We start from the raw sequence: 16540 nt of genomic DNA, 5'->3' as shown, positions 1-16540 counted from the left end.
TTAAAATATTTGGTTTTAGAGATAACAAAAATAAGAGAATGGAAACCTGCAGAAATCAACTTTCTGCCTCCCATTTTTGCTTGACTATCTTTGTTAGGTTGATTGTTACTCACTGCAGAGAGAATTTTCCATGGGGTGGTGCTGCTGGAAACTCCAAGTGGGAATCCTCACAGCCATAATCAGAAAATAAAAGAATTCTTTGTTCAAAAGAAACCCAAAAACAAACAGCAAAGAGCTCTGAATGGTCTGTCGTATAAAGCACTCATTCCTGGACAAACACTTTGGCCAAGAAGATGGAGTGAAATAATTGGCTGATCTTAGGTTAGCCTTTAAACATACACTGTAGTTAGAGATTTAGGATCATGCTCAGAGAAGCTCCCAATCTGGTCGAAGATCTGGACTATTTGTGTTGGGGTGTGTGTGAGTGGTGGGGAAAGATGAGAGGAGGACAACTTAATTATGGTGGAAAATAACTTATGCTGTACAGTTACTATAGCCTTGCTTGTAATGAAGAGAATGGGTATATTTTCAGACTTTTGTCATTATATTCAATTTCTCCTTTCTTTCTTTCTTTGCCAAATCTTTCAATATTTCTTATTTCACTCCTTTATCAGAAACTTAAAAATGAGAAACAATTTAAACAAACAAACAGACCAATTTTCCATCAATGGATGCAGTTAAATTCCAAAGTCTTACTTAGTTGAAGCAGGATAATAACCTCATCTCCTCTTATTCCTTAATGTATAGAAGGCTTTATTTTTGGTCATAGAAATTAACTAAAATTTGATTGAAGTAAATTTCTTGGAAAAAATGTTTACTTTTAAAGATACATAACTTCCTTGATTGTGCCAGTTTTGGTGATATGTGTTCAACTACAATATTAAATAGGCTGACTTTGAAGTACAAAACCAGACTCCACATGATCAGACTAAGGTATCTGCCTATGAACCTTACTCTTCCCCAAGGGAAAATCCTTTGATTCCAATGAAGAGGCATTTGGCTAAGAAGGAAGAAAAAAGGTGGAATGGAGGAACAAACAGCAAGAATTTGGAGAACTAGGTCCTGTGATATTCTATTTTTTACTTTAATTGTGAGAAAGAAGCATTCCTTATCCAGAGAGCAGCAAATATAAAATAAGCTGTAATTATTGCACTGAGATTTTAGAAGATATATTTTAATTCCTTACCTTCCTAGGTCCCTAGTGTTTACAAAAGGAGCACTGCTATGACTGTTGACTTGCTAAGGAAATGTACCAGTTCAGTGATATATATTTTAAATGTGCTACTTTTACAAATGAACATTAAATAAAGGAAATTTATGGGCATATAAATGATATAATATCTTCATTACATATTTATAGAAATGAGCCATTATGCTTATAATTCCTCTAAAATTGAAAGTAAAATAATGAATGTAGTAGTAATGGGTAAAACCGTCCTAAAGGCCATTTTCCCTCACCTGTATTTTATTACACTCTTTTGGATCATAAATTATCTTACAAAGAGCAAAGTGGTATTTAAAATGTTTTATAACGTTCACCCACCAGAAGGCAGACAGCAGAAACAAGAAGAAATACAATCCTGTAGCCTGTGGAACAAAAAAACACATTCACAGAAACATAGAAAAGATGAAAAGGCAGAGGGGTATGTACCACATGAAGGAACAAGATAAAATGTCAGAAAAACAACTAAATGAAGTGGAGATAGGCAACCTTCCAGAAAAAGAATTCAGAATAATGATAGTGAAGATGATCCAGGACCTCGGAAAAACAATGGATGCAAAGATGGAGAAGATGTAAGGAATGTTTAACAAAGACCTAAAGAATTAAAGAACAAACAAACAGAGATGAACAATACAATAACTGAAATGAAAACTACACAAGAAGGAATCAATAGCAGAATAACTGAGGCAGAAGAACAGATAAGTGACCTGAAAGACAGAATGGTGAATTCACTGCTGTGGAACAGAATGAAGAAAAAAGAATGAAAAGAAATGAAGACAGACTAAGAGACCTCTGGGACAACATTAAACACAACAACATTTGCATTATAGGGGTCCCAGAAGGAGAAGAGAGAGAGAAAGGACCGAGAAAATATTTTAAGAGACTACAGTTGAAAACTTCCCTAACATGGGAAAGGAAATAGCCACCCAAGTCCAGGAAGGGCAGTGAGTCCCAGGCAGGATAAACCCAAGGAGAAACATGCCGAGACACATAGTAATAAAATTGGCAAAAATTAAAGAAAAAGAAAAATTATTGAAAGCAGCAAGTGAAAAATGACAAATAACATACAAGGGAACTCCCATAAGGTTAACAGCTGATTTCTCAACGGAAACTCTACAAGAAGGAAGTGGCATGATATACTTAAAGTGGTGAACGGGAAAAACCTACAATCAAGATTACTCTACTGGGCAAGGATCTCATTCAGATTAGATGGAGAAATCAAAAGCTTTACAGACAAGCAAAAGCTAAGAAAATTCAGCACCACCAAACCAGCTCTACAGCAAATACTAAAGGAACTTCTCTAAGTGCGAAACAAAAGAGAAGAAAAGGACCTAGAGAAACAAACCCAAAACAATTAAGAAAATGGTCATAGGAACATACATAATGATAATTACCTTAAATGTGAATGGATTAAATGCTCCAACCAAAAGACACAGGCTTACTGAATGGATACAAAAACAAGACCCATACAGATGCTGTCTACAAGAGACCCACTTCAGACCTAATGACACATACAGACTGAAAGTGAGGGGATGGAAAAAGATATTCCATGCAAATGGAAATCAAAAGAAAGCTGGAGTAGGAATATTCATAGCAGATAAAATAAACTTTAAAATAAAGAATGTTACAGGAGACAAGGAAGGACACTACATAATGATCAAGGGATCGATCCAAGAAGAAGTTACAACAATTATAAATATATATGCACCCAACATAGGAGCACCTCAATACACAAGGCAACTGATAACAGCAATAAAAGAGGAAATCGACAGTTACACAATCATAGTGGGGGACTTTAACACCTCACTTACACCAATGGACAGATCACCCAAAATGAAAATAAATAAGAAACAGAAGCTTTAAATGACACAATAGACCACATAGATTTAACTGATATTTATAGGACATTCCATCCAAAAACAGCAGATTACACTTTCTTCTCAAGTGTGCACGGAAGATTCTCCAGGATAGATCACACCTTGGGTCACAAATCAAGCCTCAGTAAATTTAAGAAAATTGAAATCATATCAAGCATCTTTTCTGACCACAATGCTATGAGATTAGAAATAAATTACAGGGGAAAAAAATGTAAAAAACACAAACACATGGAAGCTAAACAATACCTTACTAAGTAACCAAGAGATCACTGAAGAACTCAAAGAGGAAATAAAGAAACACCTAGAGACAAATGACAATGAAAACACAATGATCCATAACCTATGGGATGCAGCAAAAGCAGTTCTAAGAGGGAAGTTTATAGCTATACAAGCCTACCTCAAGAAACAAGAAAAATCTCAAATAAACAATTTAACCTTACACCTAAAGAAACTAGAGAAAGAAGAACAAACAAAACCCAAAGTTAGCAGAAGGAAATAAATCATAAAGATCAGAGCAGAAATAAATGAGATAGAAATTAACAAAACAATAGCAAACAACAATAAAACTAAAAGCTGGTTCTTTGAGAAGATAAATAAAATTGATAAACCTTTAGCCAGACTCATCAAGAAAAAGAGGGATAGGACTCAAATCAATAAAATTAGAAATGAAAAAGGAGAAGTTACAATGGACACTGCAGAAATGCAAAGCATCCTAAAAGACTACTACAGGCAACTCTATGACAGAAAAATGGACAACCTGGAAGAAATGGACAAGTTCTTAGAAAGGTATAACCTTCCAAGACTGAACCAGGAAGAAATAGAAAATATGAACATACCAATCACAAGTAATGAAATTGAAGCTGTGATTAAAAATCTTCCAACAAACAAAAGTCCAGGACCGGATGGCTTCACAGGTGAATTGTATCAAACATTAAGAGAAGAGCTAACACCCATCCTTCTCAAACTCTTCCAAAAAATTGCAGGGGAAGGAACACTACCAAACTCATTCTATCAGGCCACCATCACCCTGAAAACAAAACCAGACAAAGATACTAAAAAAAAAAGAAAATTACAGACCAATAACACTGATGAATATAGATGCAAAAATCCTCAACCAAATACTAGCAAACAGACTCCAACAGCACATTAAAGGATCATATACCATGATCAAGTGTGATTTATCCCAGGGATCCAAGGATTCTTCATTATATGCAAATCAATTAATGTGATACACCATATTAACAAATTGAAGAATAAAAACCATATGATCATCTCAATAGATGCAGAAAAAGCTTTTGACAAAATTCAACACCCATTTATGATAAAAACTCTCCAGAAAGTGGGCATAGAGGGAACCTACCTCAACATAATAAAGGCCACATACGACAAACCCACAGCAAACATCATTCTCAATGGTGAAAAAGTGAAAGCATTTCCTCTAAGATCAGGAACAAGACAAGGATGTCCACTCTCACCATTATTATTCAACATAATTTTGGAAGTCCTAGCCATGGCAATCAGAGAAGAAAAAGAAATAAAAGGAATATAAATTGGAAAAGAAGAAGTAAAACTGTCACTGTTTTCAGATGACATAATACTATACATAGAGAATGCTAAAAATGGCACCAGAAAACTATTAGAGCTAATCAATGAATTTGGTAGAGTTGCAGGATACAAACTTAATGCACATAAATCTCTTGCATTCCTATACACTAATGATGAAAAATCTGAAAGAGAAATTAAGGAAACACTCCCATTTACCATTGCAACAAAAAGAATAAAATACCTAGGAATAAACCTACCTAGGGAGACAAAAGACCTCTATGCAGAAAACTATAAGACACTGAAGAAAGAAATTAAAGATGATACCAACAGATGGAGAGATATACCACATTCTTGAATTGGAAGAATCAATATTGTGAAAATGACTCTACTACCCAAAGCAATCTATAGATTCAATGCAATCCCTATCAAATTACCAATGTCATTTTTTGTGGAACTAGAACAAAAAATCTTAAAATTTGTATGGAGACACAAAAAATCCCGAATAGCCAAAGCAGTCTTGAGGGAAAAAAAAAACGGAGCAGGAAGAATCAGACTCCCTGACTTCAGACTATACTACAAAGCTACAGTAATCAAGACAGTATGGTACTGGCACAAAAACAGAAATATTGATCAATGGAACAAGATAGAAAGCCCAGAGATAAACCCACACACCTATGGTCAACTAATCCCTGACACAGGAGGCAAGAATATACAATGGAGAAAAGACAGTCTCTTCAATAAGTGGTTTTGGGAAAACTGGACTGCTACATGTAAAAAAATGAAATTAGAACACTCCCTAACACCATACTCAAAAATAAACTGAAAATGGATTAGAGACCTAAAGTAAGACCAGACACTATAAAACTCTTAGAGGAAAACCTAGGAAGAACACTCTTTGACATAAATCACAGCAAGATTTTTTTGATCCACCTCCTTGAGTATTGGAAATAAAAACAAAAATAAACAAATGGGACCTAATGAAACTTCTAAGCTTTTGCACAGCAAAGGAAACCATAACCAAGATGAAGAGACACCCCTTAGAATGGGAGAAAATATTTGCAAATGAATCAATGGACAAATGATTAATCTCCAAAATATATAAACAGCTCATGCAGGTCAATATTAAAGAAACAATCAACCCAATCCAAAAATAGTCAGAAGACTTAAATAGACATTTCTCCAAAGAAGACATACTGATGGCCAAGAAGCACATGAAAAGCTGCTCAATATCACTAATTATTAGAGAAATGCAAATCAAAACTACAATGAGGTATTACCTCACACCAGTTAGAATGAGCACCATCAGAAAATCTACAAACAGCAAATGCTGGAGAGGGTGTGTAGAAAGGGGAACCCTCTTACACTGTTGGTGGGAATGTAAATTGATACAGCCACTATGGAGAACAGTATGGACGTTCCTTAAAATACTAAAAATAGAATTACCATATGATCCAGCAATCCCACTACTGGGTATATACCCAGAGAACACCATAATTCAAAAAGACACACGCACCCCAATGTTCATTGCAGCACTATTTGTAATAGCCAAGTCATGAAAGCAAACTAAATGCCCATCAACAGATGAATGGATAAAGAAGTTGTGGTACATATATACAATGCGATATTACTCCACCATAAAAAGGAACAAAATTGGGTCATTTGTTGAGACGTGGATGGATCTATGACTGTCATACAGAGTGAAGTAAGTCAGAAAGAGGAAAACAAATATCGTATGTTAACGCGTGTATATGGAACCTACAAAAATGGAACAGATGAACCAGTTTGCCGGGCAGAAGTTGAGACACAGATGTAGAGAACAAAAGTATGGACACTAAGGGGAGAAAGCTGTGGGGTGGTGGGAATGGTGGTGTGATGAACTGGGCGATTGGAATTGACATGTATACACTGATGTATGTAAAATTGATGACTAATAGTAACCTGCTGCATTAAAAAAAATATATATATATATAAAATGTTTTATAACAACTTTATTTTAGTACAATAAACATTAATTTTAAAGCTCTTAATTACTTTAAGATTTTACATCCATATCTTATCATTATTTGTATTTTTAAGACTCTCAAGGGACCATCAGCAAATCCACACAAAATCCCTTTGAAATTCCAGGCCACTAGAGAAAGTTCTGGTATTTGCTGGATAATGCCTGTCACCTTCCCTTCACATACCCCATAAATGGACAATATCATCTGGTTATTTCATTTACTACTGGCACCATAAAATGGCCAAGCATTAGAATGAATAAGCAAATATATTAAAATATATAACAATGTATGTTTGGAAAATTTCCCAAGCTAGCTAGAATTGGAAATAATGTAAATAGATTAGAGAGTATTTGTCAGATTCATGTCTTAATAGTTACACAGAGAACAAACCCATGCATGCTTGCAGGTGTGTGTGTTTGTTTGTGTTTTAAATAAATTTGACTTTGTCATTTAACATTGTTATTTTGTGTTTTTGCATTTGATTTGAAAAAAGAATATGTGCTTCAAGACATAGAAAGAAAAATTTACTTCCATTTCCCCTAGCCTGGCTAAAATCACCCTTTCACAATGTTGTAGTGCTGTCTTGTTGCATTGACCTGCAGCTGTAAAGAAACAGTGATAGTGTGTCATTTACTGTCATATCTCCAAAACCTGACATAGTTGCTGGCATGGGGTGAGAGATATGTGAATGTTTCTTAAATAAATTTATTGTGAATTATTTTTGCAATTCAGTTTACTCTGTTGTGTGTGGATTTAGTTTATTTGCATATAATAGATATGTAAGATGCTTAGAATGAGTTTCAGAGAAGCCTGGTGAGATATTTAAATTTTCAGTTGCTGTTTAATAATTGGTTTCATGCCAACCTTTTTAGGTTATCATACTAAGGCTGAAAGGTATAACCCTGGAGAGAGAACAGGACAGATTGTTTAAAATATGTATTAAATAAGATAAAACTGGACCAAGGGGGAAAAGGGGAAGAGGTCTCAAATATTTAAAATATATTTTTGTAGAATATATCAAATGTTTAAAATAGAATGATAAATGCTGGGGTAAGGGGAATACTTAATACTATGATAGAACTTAAGTGTGTTGGATAGAGAAATCTTTCAGAAAATGATATGTAGAGTGAAGCATAGAAAATGAGTAATAGTTAAACAGATAAAAATATAGGGAGTGGTTTGGTTTAAGGAAGAGAATTTTTAAAGAGCCGCAGGAAGGAGAACACATAGCATGTTTCATTCGGCAATAAATAAAGAGGTGAGCAGTAAGTTTGGAGAGATAAATTGTGTCTATATCATATAGGACCTGAAACCATGTTATAGAATCTTGACTTTACCATAAACCTAAAGGAGAGCTAATGAAGGATTTTAGACAGGGAAAGTAAGTCATCAGAATTGTGCTTTAAAATGATTGCACTTGATGAGAAGTGAAAAACGATTAGGAGAAAGCAAGATCAGAGTCAGAAATTTATTAGGACATATTTTATTAATCCACTGTAGGGGTGGAAAATTTTTCCTTCTTTCCTTCTTGTTTCTTCAGCTAATGAAATAATTAAATTGACATAAAACAGATTAACGGGAGAAAAACAAATTTAATTTTGTACATATGGAAACCCCATAAATACATGAGACTCAAAGAAGTGACCAAAGCAGGAAGTTTTGATACTTTTTAGACAAAGAAACAGTAAATTCATGAAGAACTGAGTAGACAAAGTGGTTTGAGACTGAGGTAGGAAATTGGTGAAGTTACAAGGTTTGTTTACACAGCCTTCTTGGCCCTAAATTCCCTATGTCTGGTGATCAATATGCCTCTACCCTCCTGGTAGATGAGGGTACCATTTCACATGGGAGATTTATCTCCTACTTTAAGGGATCAAAGGAGGGTCAGAGTGTCCCTCCTGTGTCCGGCATCTCTCAAGTACCTTTAGTTCAAAATAATCAATATGCCAAAGTGGGATACCCTAGAGTGGCATATTCTGCTCCCCTTCACACTCAAGGTGAAACTGTAACCTGAACTAGGTTGAAGACAGTACGAATGGGTATAATTAAGTTCGTTGGAGAGATACTTATAGGACTTGATGGTTATTTACCTGCAAGGTTGAGGGAGGTAAAATTAAGGGTCATGGATGTGCTCTAGGTTCCTGTCTTGAGCAACTGGGTAGAAAGTGGTGGCATTCACTGGTAAAAGAAATACAGGAGGAATAGTAAACTCAGGGGAAAAAAGCAGATATTCATTTTTACACACACATACAAGCATGTATAGAATTATAGATGCAAATGTAGATACAGACATAAAGTGAAAGTATGTACATTGTACTTCACCTAGAAACTATGCATAGTAGTTTTCAGTACTGAATGAATGTCAGAGAGTATTTGGGAAACTTCAAAAATACATCTACCCAATACTCATCCCATTCCTATTGAATGGTGGGCCTTGAGTACTTATACTTTGTAAAAGTCCCTTAGATGATTCTGATGTGAAACAATGTTTCAAAATCATTGGAAACTAAAAGAGCGGCAATGGAAACTGTGCATTTTGGAGTCAGAAATATTTCAGATTGTAGACATTGATGTTACCAGATTTACATATTGTCTCTTGACACTCCATTCACATGCCTGTCATACAGAGAAGACAACATATGATGGGATTATAAAGGTGACAGTGATATATAAAAATTATTCTTAACACACAATATGCTATCAATATATCACATGCCCCTTTTAACTACTCATTTTGAGCAAATATCTATGAAAAAGACAAGAGATGTTATATTAGCTTTTTAAAAACTAGGATATTAAATGAAAGGAATAAAAAAAAGTCACATGGGAAGGTGTTTTGCTTTTGTTTCTGTTTTTATTTTTAACCTGCAAGGGGGATGGCAGGTAACAATAAGCACAGTTAAAAGAACTAACAGATAATTAGATAATGATGGTAATTTTCATATTTAGAGAGTGAGACCATGTCCTTTCTCAATCAATAAGATAATGTATGTGATCTGAGGTTATCTTGCTCATAGCTATTTTATTTGTTACATTTTATTCCTTTCTCTTTGAAATAATATCCTGTAATTTCTCATCTACCTAATATTTTTATGTGCATAAATTATTCTTAGAAAACTGTAATAAAAATCATTGATATGAAAAAGTTCAAATTACTAAAATCTTAGTTTACCTCTATGGAATAAATTTTCATTACAAACTTTGTAAAAATTATTGTTTTAATATATTTCTAACCAATTTCATATTCAGGATTATTTTAAAAATCTCAGTTCTCATTTCAATGACAAGCATAATGTAGACTTTTAAAAAAATAGACCCTGTAGCAATTGTAATTATGGCCTATTAATAACAAAATATTGAAGCTATATCACTGTATGTCTCTGTTTAGAATGAATGAATAACACATTTAATTCAGTATAAAATCTTGGGAAATAACTTCACAATGACTTCAATAGTGAAATAGCTATTTCATCTAAAATATACTCCAAGCTGTCACTATGAAATATCATCATAAATGTGTCCATGCAAGCTCTAGAATAAATCTTTGCTGGAAACTTTTCTTAAACAGCTTCATTTCACTAAAAATCATTAAAGAATTTACTAGTTTCATTAAAAATTCTGTAAACGATTGCAGGTTTAAAAAAATTCAATATACATATTATTCGTTTATGTAAATGTCATTTTCATTGTTTCCATTTATATTGTATTACTTGTGGATAAATTGGGAAAAGATAAGCACATTTATTAATGATTTTCATGCATATGAATGAGTGGTTTAAATACATTATAATTTGTATATTTTAAGACAGTAAAATTTGTCTTAAATTGTGTTTCATCTTTTTCAACAGATGGCTTCCTTGAATATTGGGAGAGCAGGTGCCTGTGTAGTAGTCATCAAGCAACCTTGACTTATTTTTATTTGGATGTATTTTAATTGCTGGAGTGGTTATTTTTATATCAGAGGGCAAGAATGAGAACTTCCTGAGATGAAAATTCTTCAAGAACAAAGATTTTGGTAGATTTACCTACTGATGTCAAAAGAAATAAAAGATCAAACAGAATTATGGGAAACAAGAAAACAAACTGCTCTGGGAACACTATCTGGTCATGTATTAGTTCAGGAATGGTTATTGGTAATTTGTTTTGTATTGTAGCATACAGTAACTAGCGTTACCAAAGGCTTGTTTTTCTTAAGCAATTAAAAGGAGAAACCGAGATTTGTGACATGGATAATTTCATGACCACAGTTCATTCAATTGTTTTATAATCTGTGGAGATACCAAGAGGTTGCCAAGAGTAGAAGACATGATATTTCATCGGACAGAATTTGATCAATTTACTATTTTCCTACTCAGATGTGATCATACCAGGAGGTGGAATGATGTTTATTAAAACAAACATGCTTCTTCCTAATTTTCCTAAACTATGAACTAGAGAAACAGATTCATGCTTGTCTCTTGCATTCAGAAAACAAATCAGAGCTGCATATATAATCTGAGAGGATGGTTGGATTTTATTGCAACTGTATAAGCAATTTGAAGCTGGAAAACACAAAGGATCTTTTTCATTAAGCTTACCACATTGCTTTGCTTTTTGAACACACTGAGCCAAAGAATTAGTACAATTATAGGCTTTTGCCTTATGATGAGTTCAGTGTAAGCATGGAAGTTAGTTATTCTGAATGTTTTATATATATATATATATATATCTCCATTGCATGTTGAAGTCCTTTAGAATTTTGTTCATAAAGAATCTTAGAAATTTGAGAGAGAAATCTATGATCCATTCATTTGGAGTGTTAATCATCATTGTTAGAAGGAAGGCAGACTTCAGATTCTCATTCCCCACTTTTCAAACTTGTTACATTGATATGCACATTATTTTATGCCAATATTTGTAATTGTTTAAAGCATATAGTAGAAACATTACACAATGTCCTTAATAGTCCATGTAAATTTTAAATATAATTAATAAATAATAGAAAATTTACTTTTATCAGTGTATTTTTTTCAATAAATTTTAATTCAGAACTGAGTAAAAAATTGACAAGAAATAGTCGTTTTATTGCTCGACTTTTCAAAAATCAAGAAGTATATATTTTCATCAAAACACAGGTTTATTTCTTCCTAAATACTATGCTGACAGCAAATGCAATCTTTTTTTTTTTTTTTTCGGTACGTGGGTCTCTCACTGTTGTGGCCTCTTCCGTTGCGGAGCACAGGCTCCGGATGCGCAGGCTCAGCGGCCATGGCTCACGGGCCCAGCCGCTCCGCGGCATGTGGGATCTTCCCGGACCGGGGCACGAACCCGTGTCCGCTGCATCGACAGGCGGACTCTCAACCACTGCGCCACCAGGGAAGCCCGCAAACGTGATCTTTAATTATTGTTTTCTTTTATAGTCACTCACTTGAGACAGCTAACAATAGTGCTTAGAAAATGCCCATCCCATAATGAAAGTGCTGATAATCATGCAGGGGCTAGAAAAGTCAAGAAAATCCCTCTTTTTGAGTCAATGTAAAACATGAAATTGAGTTTTATTACTGGGTAGTGGAAAAATATTTGAAATTAATATCCATGGAAAATATTGATAGTTTATGTCAAGGAAATATTAGGAAATCTAAAATTTCCCAACATGTATATGTGATCAAATTTATTAGTCACATTTCAGAAAAATGATATAAGATATTAAGGAAGTATCAGTGATTTTTTAATCATAGTTAAAAGATGAATAGCATGAAATTTATCATTTTAGCCATTTCTAATTGTACAGTTTAGAATTGTTAAGTATATTCAACTTCTTTGCCCACATATTTACTTCAATGCATAGAACATACGGATAATATTATTTAACTGAGGTGGACAATTTATTTCTGAAATGTTAAATAGAGGGAAAGATAAAATGGTGTATATCTATTTTTTAATCAGTAAAGCTTTGTGGTGGTCATACTTAAAACTTGGTTAATAAATTTATCAATATTTTTACAAACTTTTTTTTTCCTTAGAAGGAATTTTCCCCAAATTTGCTGCATTCAACCATTTTCTATATGTTTATCATATTAGCCTGCTGCCTCTTATATTTCATACCATGAGTGTACACACCCAATTTACCATACAAGGACATTGAAAAGCAGTTTGGGCAATAAACTCTAAGCTTATATGAGATAGGAAGAAGGGATATTACCGTACCATTTACTGAAAAGTATATTGTCCACCAAGTTCACATGAGTTCCAGGACTTACCATTTACCCTGCCATGACTCCAATCCAGGATTCTTGAAACTTTGTCAACTGTTAAGGTTTTAAGGAAGTATCAGTGATTTTTTAAATGTAGTTAAAAGATGCATAGCATGAAATTTATGCAGGTCCTTATTCAGCTATGCTAAAGACTGCCCTTTGGGGTAAAATTTCTGCTAAAGACAGGATTTACTATTTGGCTGTTTAATTAATAAGGCATACTTAAATAAAAGACTTATAGAAAATACCATCAATGAGGATAGTTTTTCTAAGTTACTGTTCAGGTTTTTTACTGCATTGATATCTCTAGAATATAACTTATTTTTATAAATACTTCTATATAATCTTAGAATAATCTACAAATATTTTCAATGTTAAAGATGACTATTAATGATAATAGGAATATATAATATACAATTGCCCCTCCGTATCCATGGGGATATTGTTCCAGGACCTGCCCTGGATACCAAAGTCTGTAGATGTTCAAGTCCCATAGTCAGTGCTTCACATCTGTGTGTGCCACCAACCTCAGACTGTGTAGTACTGTATTTATTGAAATGATAGTGAACCAGTAGTATTGCAGTAGATGGGTGACAATGTTGGGAAAATAAATTAAAAACAAACAAAAAAACTTCTACAATCCAGAAAACCTCTCCACAAAAGTACTAGAAAAAACTTTTTTTTATTATTGAATAAGCATGAAACCAGAATCTAATACACATCACAGGCAACATACTAAGAGATTGCAAAGATAGAGAGAAATCTCACCCTTCCATGCAGCCAAGCAGATACAACTCATTAGACATATTTTTTCCAGGTAATCAATATCTACTTCTTAAGTAAGAGGACTGAACAGCACTATTTGTCACACAAGTTCATCCTTACTTTACCCAGTAGTTGGCGTGACCATCTGAGTTAACTAATTAGTTTTATCCAGAGGGGGGAAAAGCACACTTCTCAAAACTTTGTGACAGTAGGTAATTTTGCAACTTGGATTAAGGTCCCACTAGATAGACTCCTCCCCTCCCACAGGAGCTGTGCAATAAGGGTGCTGTCTTCCTTGAGGATTACATTTCAAAGAAATGGCTTCCAGGCTCTTGAGAAAGACATCCTTAAGTCATAATGCTGACAAAAGTCCTATCTAGTTTTTAAGAGGATTTATAAACATTTCAAAGAGAGGAGAAAGTACTCAGAATTACAAGTTTTCTAAAGTAAATGCTCTGAGAAAAAAAAAGGGAAGAAAATCTCTTCCCTTATTTCAACAGGGAGAATTAAGCTTCTTAGTTTTCATTGTATTTGTCCTAATGATTGATATTAGTGTATTTTCCCTCCAGTTGTTTTTCTATCTAACATTAGGAGACATAGTATATTTCCCGGATAAGCAACTTTACTATCACTTAGGAGTTTGTTAGAAAAGCTAAATCTGAAACCCATCCAGAGCTGCTAAATGAGATCCTGTTTTTTAACAAAATACCTAATGTGACTTGTTAAACCTTGAGAAACACCAACTTCAGTCACTATTTCTCTGCAAACTCTATTTCCCTCTCTGGTTTTCTCAATAAGGGCACCAACTAGGGAGTTAGCAATCCTATCTAGTTCTCATATTTAATCCATGTACTCCAGGATAAATTTTATCAGGAATAGAAGTAATGTTTTAGTTCTCATCTGCTTTCACTTTGTCTAATTTTTTAATGGGTTCAGAAACTAGATGAGGAGGAGGGTGCTACTCATTCGATTCCCTCCAAGCCCCAGCAGAAAAACAGTTAGCTAGGTGAAATGCATATATGATAAGCAGAGAGTTCCAATTACGAAGACCTACAATTTTTAAAAAGGAAGATGCGAGGGAAAGTATATGTTCATACTATGCCCATTATTTTGTAATCTGTTTCAGTCTTACTGAGACTGGAGAGAAGAGAAGTAATTCCTGGACTCAAGTAGCAGCCAAATTTCTGGCTTACAATCAATCAGTGATTCTTATTCACCTCAATTCTCTTGAGATGACAAATTCAAGTTTGCTTGGGAAGTAACCCCCAGCTAGCTGGCCCTCAGAATGGGAGAAAATATTTTCAAATGAAGCAACTGACAAAGGATTAATCTCCAAAATTTATAAGCAGCTCATGCAGCTTAATAACAGAAAAACAAACAACCCAATCCAAAAATGGGCAGAAGACCTAAATAGACATTTCTCCAAAGAAGATATACAGACTGCAAACAAACACATGAAAGAATGCTCAACATCATTAATCATTAGAGAAATGCAAATCAAAACTACAATGAGATATCATCTCACACCAGTCGGAATGACCATCATCAAAACATTTAGAAACAGTAATGCTGGAGAGGGTGTGGAGAAAAGGGAGCTCTCTTGCACTGTTGGTGGGAATGTAAATTGATACAGCCACTGTGGAGAACAGTATGGAGGTTCCTTAAAAAACTACAAATAGAACTACCATATGACCCAGCAATCCCACTACTGGGCATATACCCTGAGAAAACCATAATTCAAAAGGAGTCATGTACCAAAATATTCATTGCAGCTCTATTTACAATAGCCCAGAGATGGAAACAACCTAAGTGTCCATCATCGGATGAATGGATAAAGAAGATGTGGCACATATATACAATGGAATATTACTCAGCCATAAAAAGAAACAAAATTGAGCTATTTGTAATGAGGTGGATAGACCTAGAGTCTGTCATACAGAGTGAAGTAAGTCAGAAAGAGAGAGACAAATACCATATGCTAACACATATATATGGAATTTAAGAAAAAAAAAATGTCATGAAGAACCTAGGGGTAAGACAGGAATAAAGACACAGACCTACTAGAGAATGGACTTGAGGATATGGGGAGGGGGAAGGGTAAGCTGTGACAGAGTGAGAGAGGGGTATGGACATATATACACTACAAAATGTAAGGTAGATAGCTAGTGGGAAGCAGCTGCATAGCACAGGGAGCTCAGCTCGGTGCTTTGTGACCGCCTGGAGGGGTGGGATAGGGAGGGTGGGAGGGAGGGAGATGCAAGAGGGAACAGATATGGGAACATATGTATATATATAACTGATTCATTTTGTTGTAAAGCAGAAACTAACACACCATTGTAAAGCAATTATACTCCAATAGAGATGTTAAAAAAAAATGTGTCACATATATACAATGGAATATTACTCAACCATAAAAAGAAACGAAATTGAGCTATTTGTAATGAGGTGGATGGACCTAGAGTCTGTCATACAGAGTGAAGTAAGTCAGAAAGAGAAAGTCTAGTACCGTATGCTAAAACATATATATGGAATTTAAAAAAAAAAATGTCATAAAGAACCTAGGGGTAAGACAGGAATAAAGACACAGACCTACTAGAGCATGGACTTGAGGATATGGGGAGGAGGAAGGGTGAGCTGTGACAAAGCGAGAGAGTGGCATGGACATATGTACACTACGAAACGTAAAATAGATAGCTGGTGGGAAGAAACTGCATAACACAGGGAGATTAACTCGGTGCTTTGTGACCACCTAGAGGGGTGGGATAGGGAGGGTGGGAGGGAGGGAGATGCAAGAGGGAACAGATATGGAAACATATGTATATATATAAACGATTCACTTTGTTATAAAGCAGAAACTAACACACCATTGTAAAGCAATTATACTCCAATAAAGAT

At 34.5% G+C, this 16540-nt stretch overlaps 1 protein-coding gene across 1 annotated transcript in view; it reads left to right on the top strand.

Annotated features, from left to right (window-relative positions):
- Window positions 1-11586, top strand: part of KLHL1 (kelch like family member 1) — a 229288-nt gene extending 217702 nt beyond the window's left edge. Inside the window, exon 10 of the mRNA XM_004282153.3 lies at window positions 10496-11586. Coding sequence (XP_004282201.2) covers window positions 10496-10555 — 60 coding nt within the window. The 3' untranslated portion in view covers window positions 10556-11586. The remainder of the gene's footprint in view (window positions 1-10495) is intronic.
- The last annotated feature ends 4954 nt before the right edge of the window (window positions 11587-16540 follow it).

This window comes from Orcinus orca, chromosome 18, assembly GCF_937001465.1.
Source record: "Orcinus orca chromosome 18, mOrcOrc1.1, whole genome shotgun sequence".
In the NCBI taxonomy this organism is placed as follows: domain Eukaryota; kingdom Metazoa; phylum Chordata; class Mammalia; order Artiodactyla; family Delphinidae; genus Orcinus; species Orcinus orca.
Note: the sequence above shows the minus strand (reverse complement) of the source record. Positions and strands in the feature narration are given on the sequence as shown.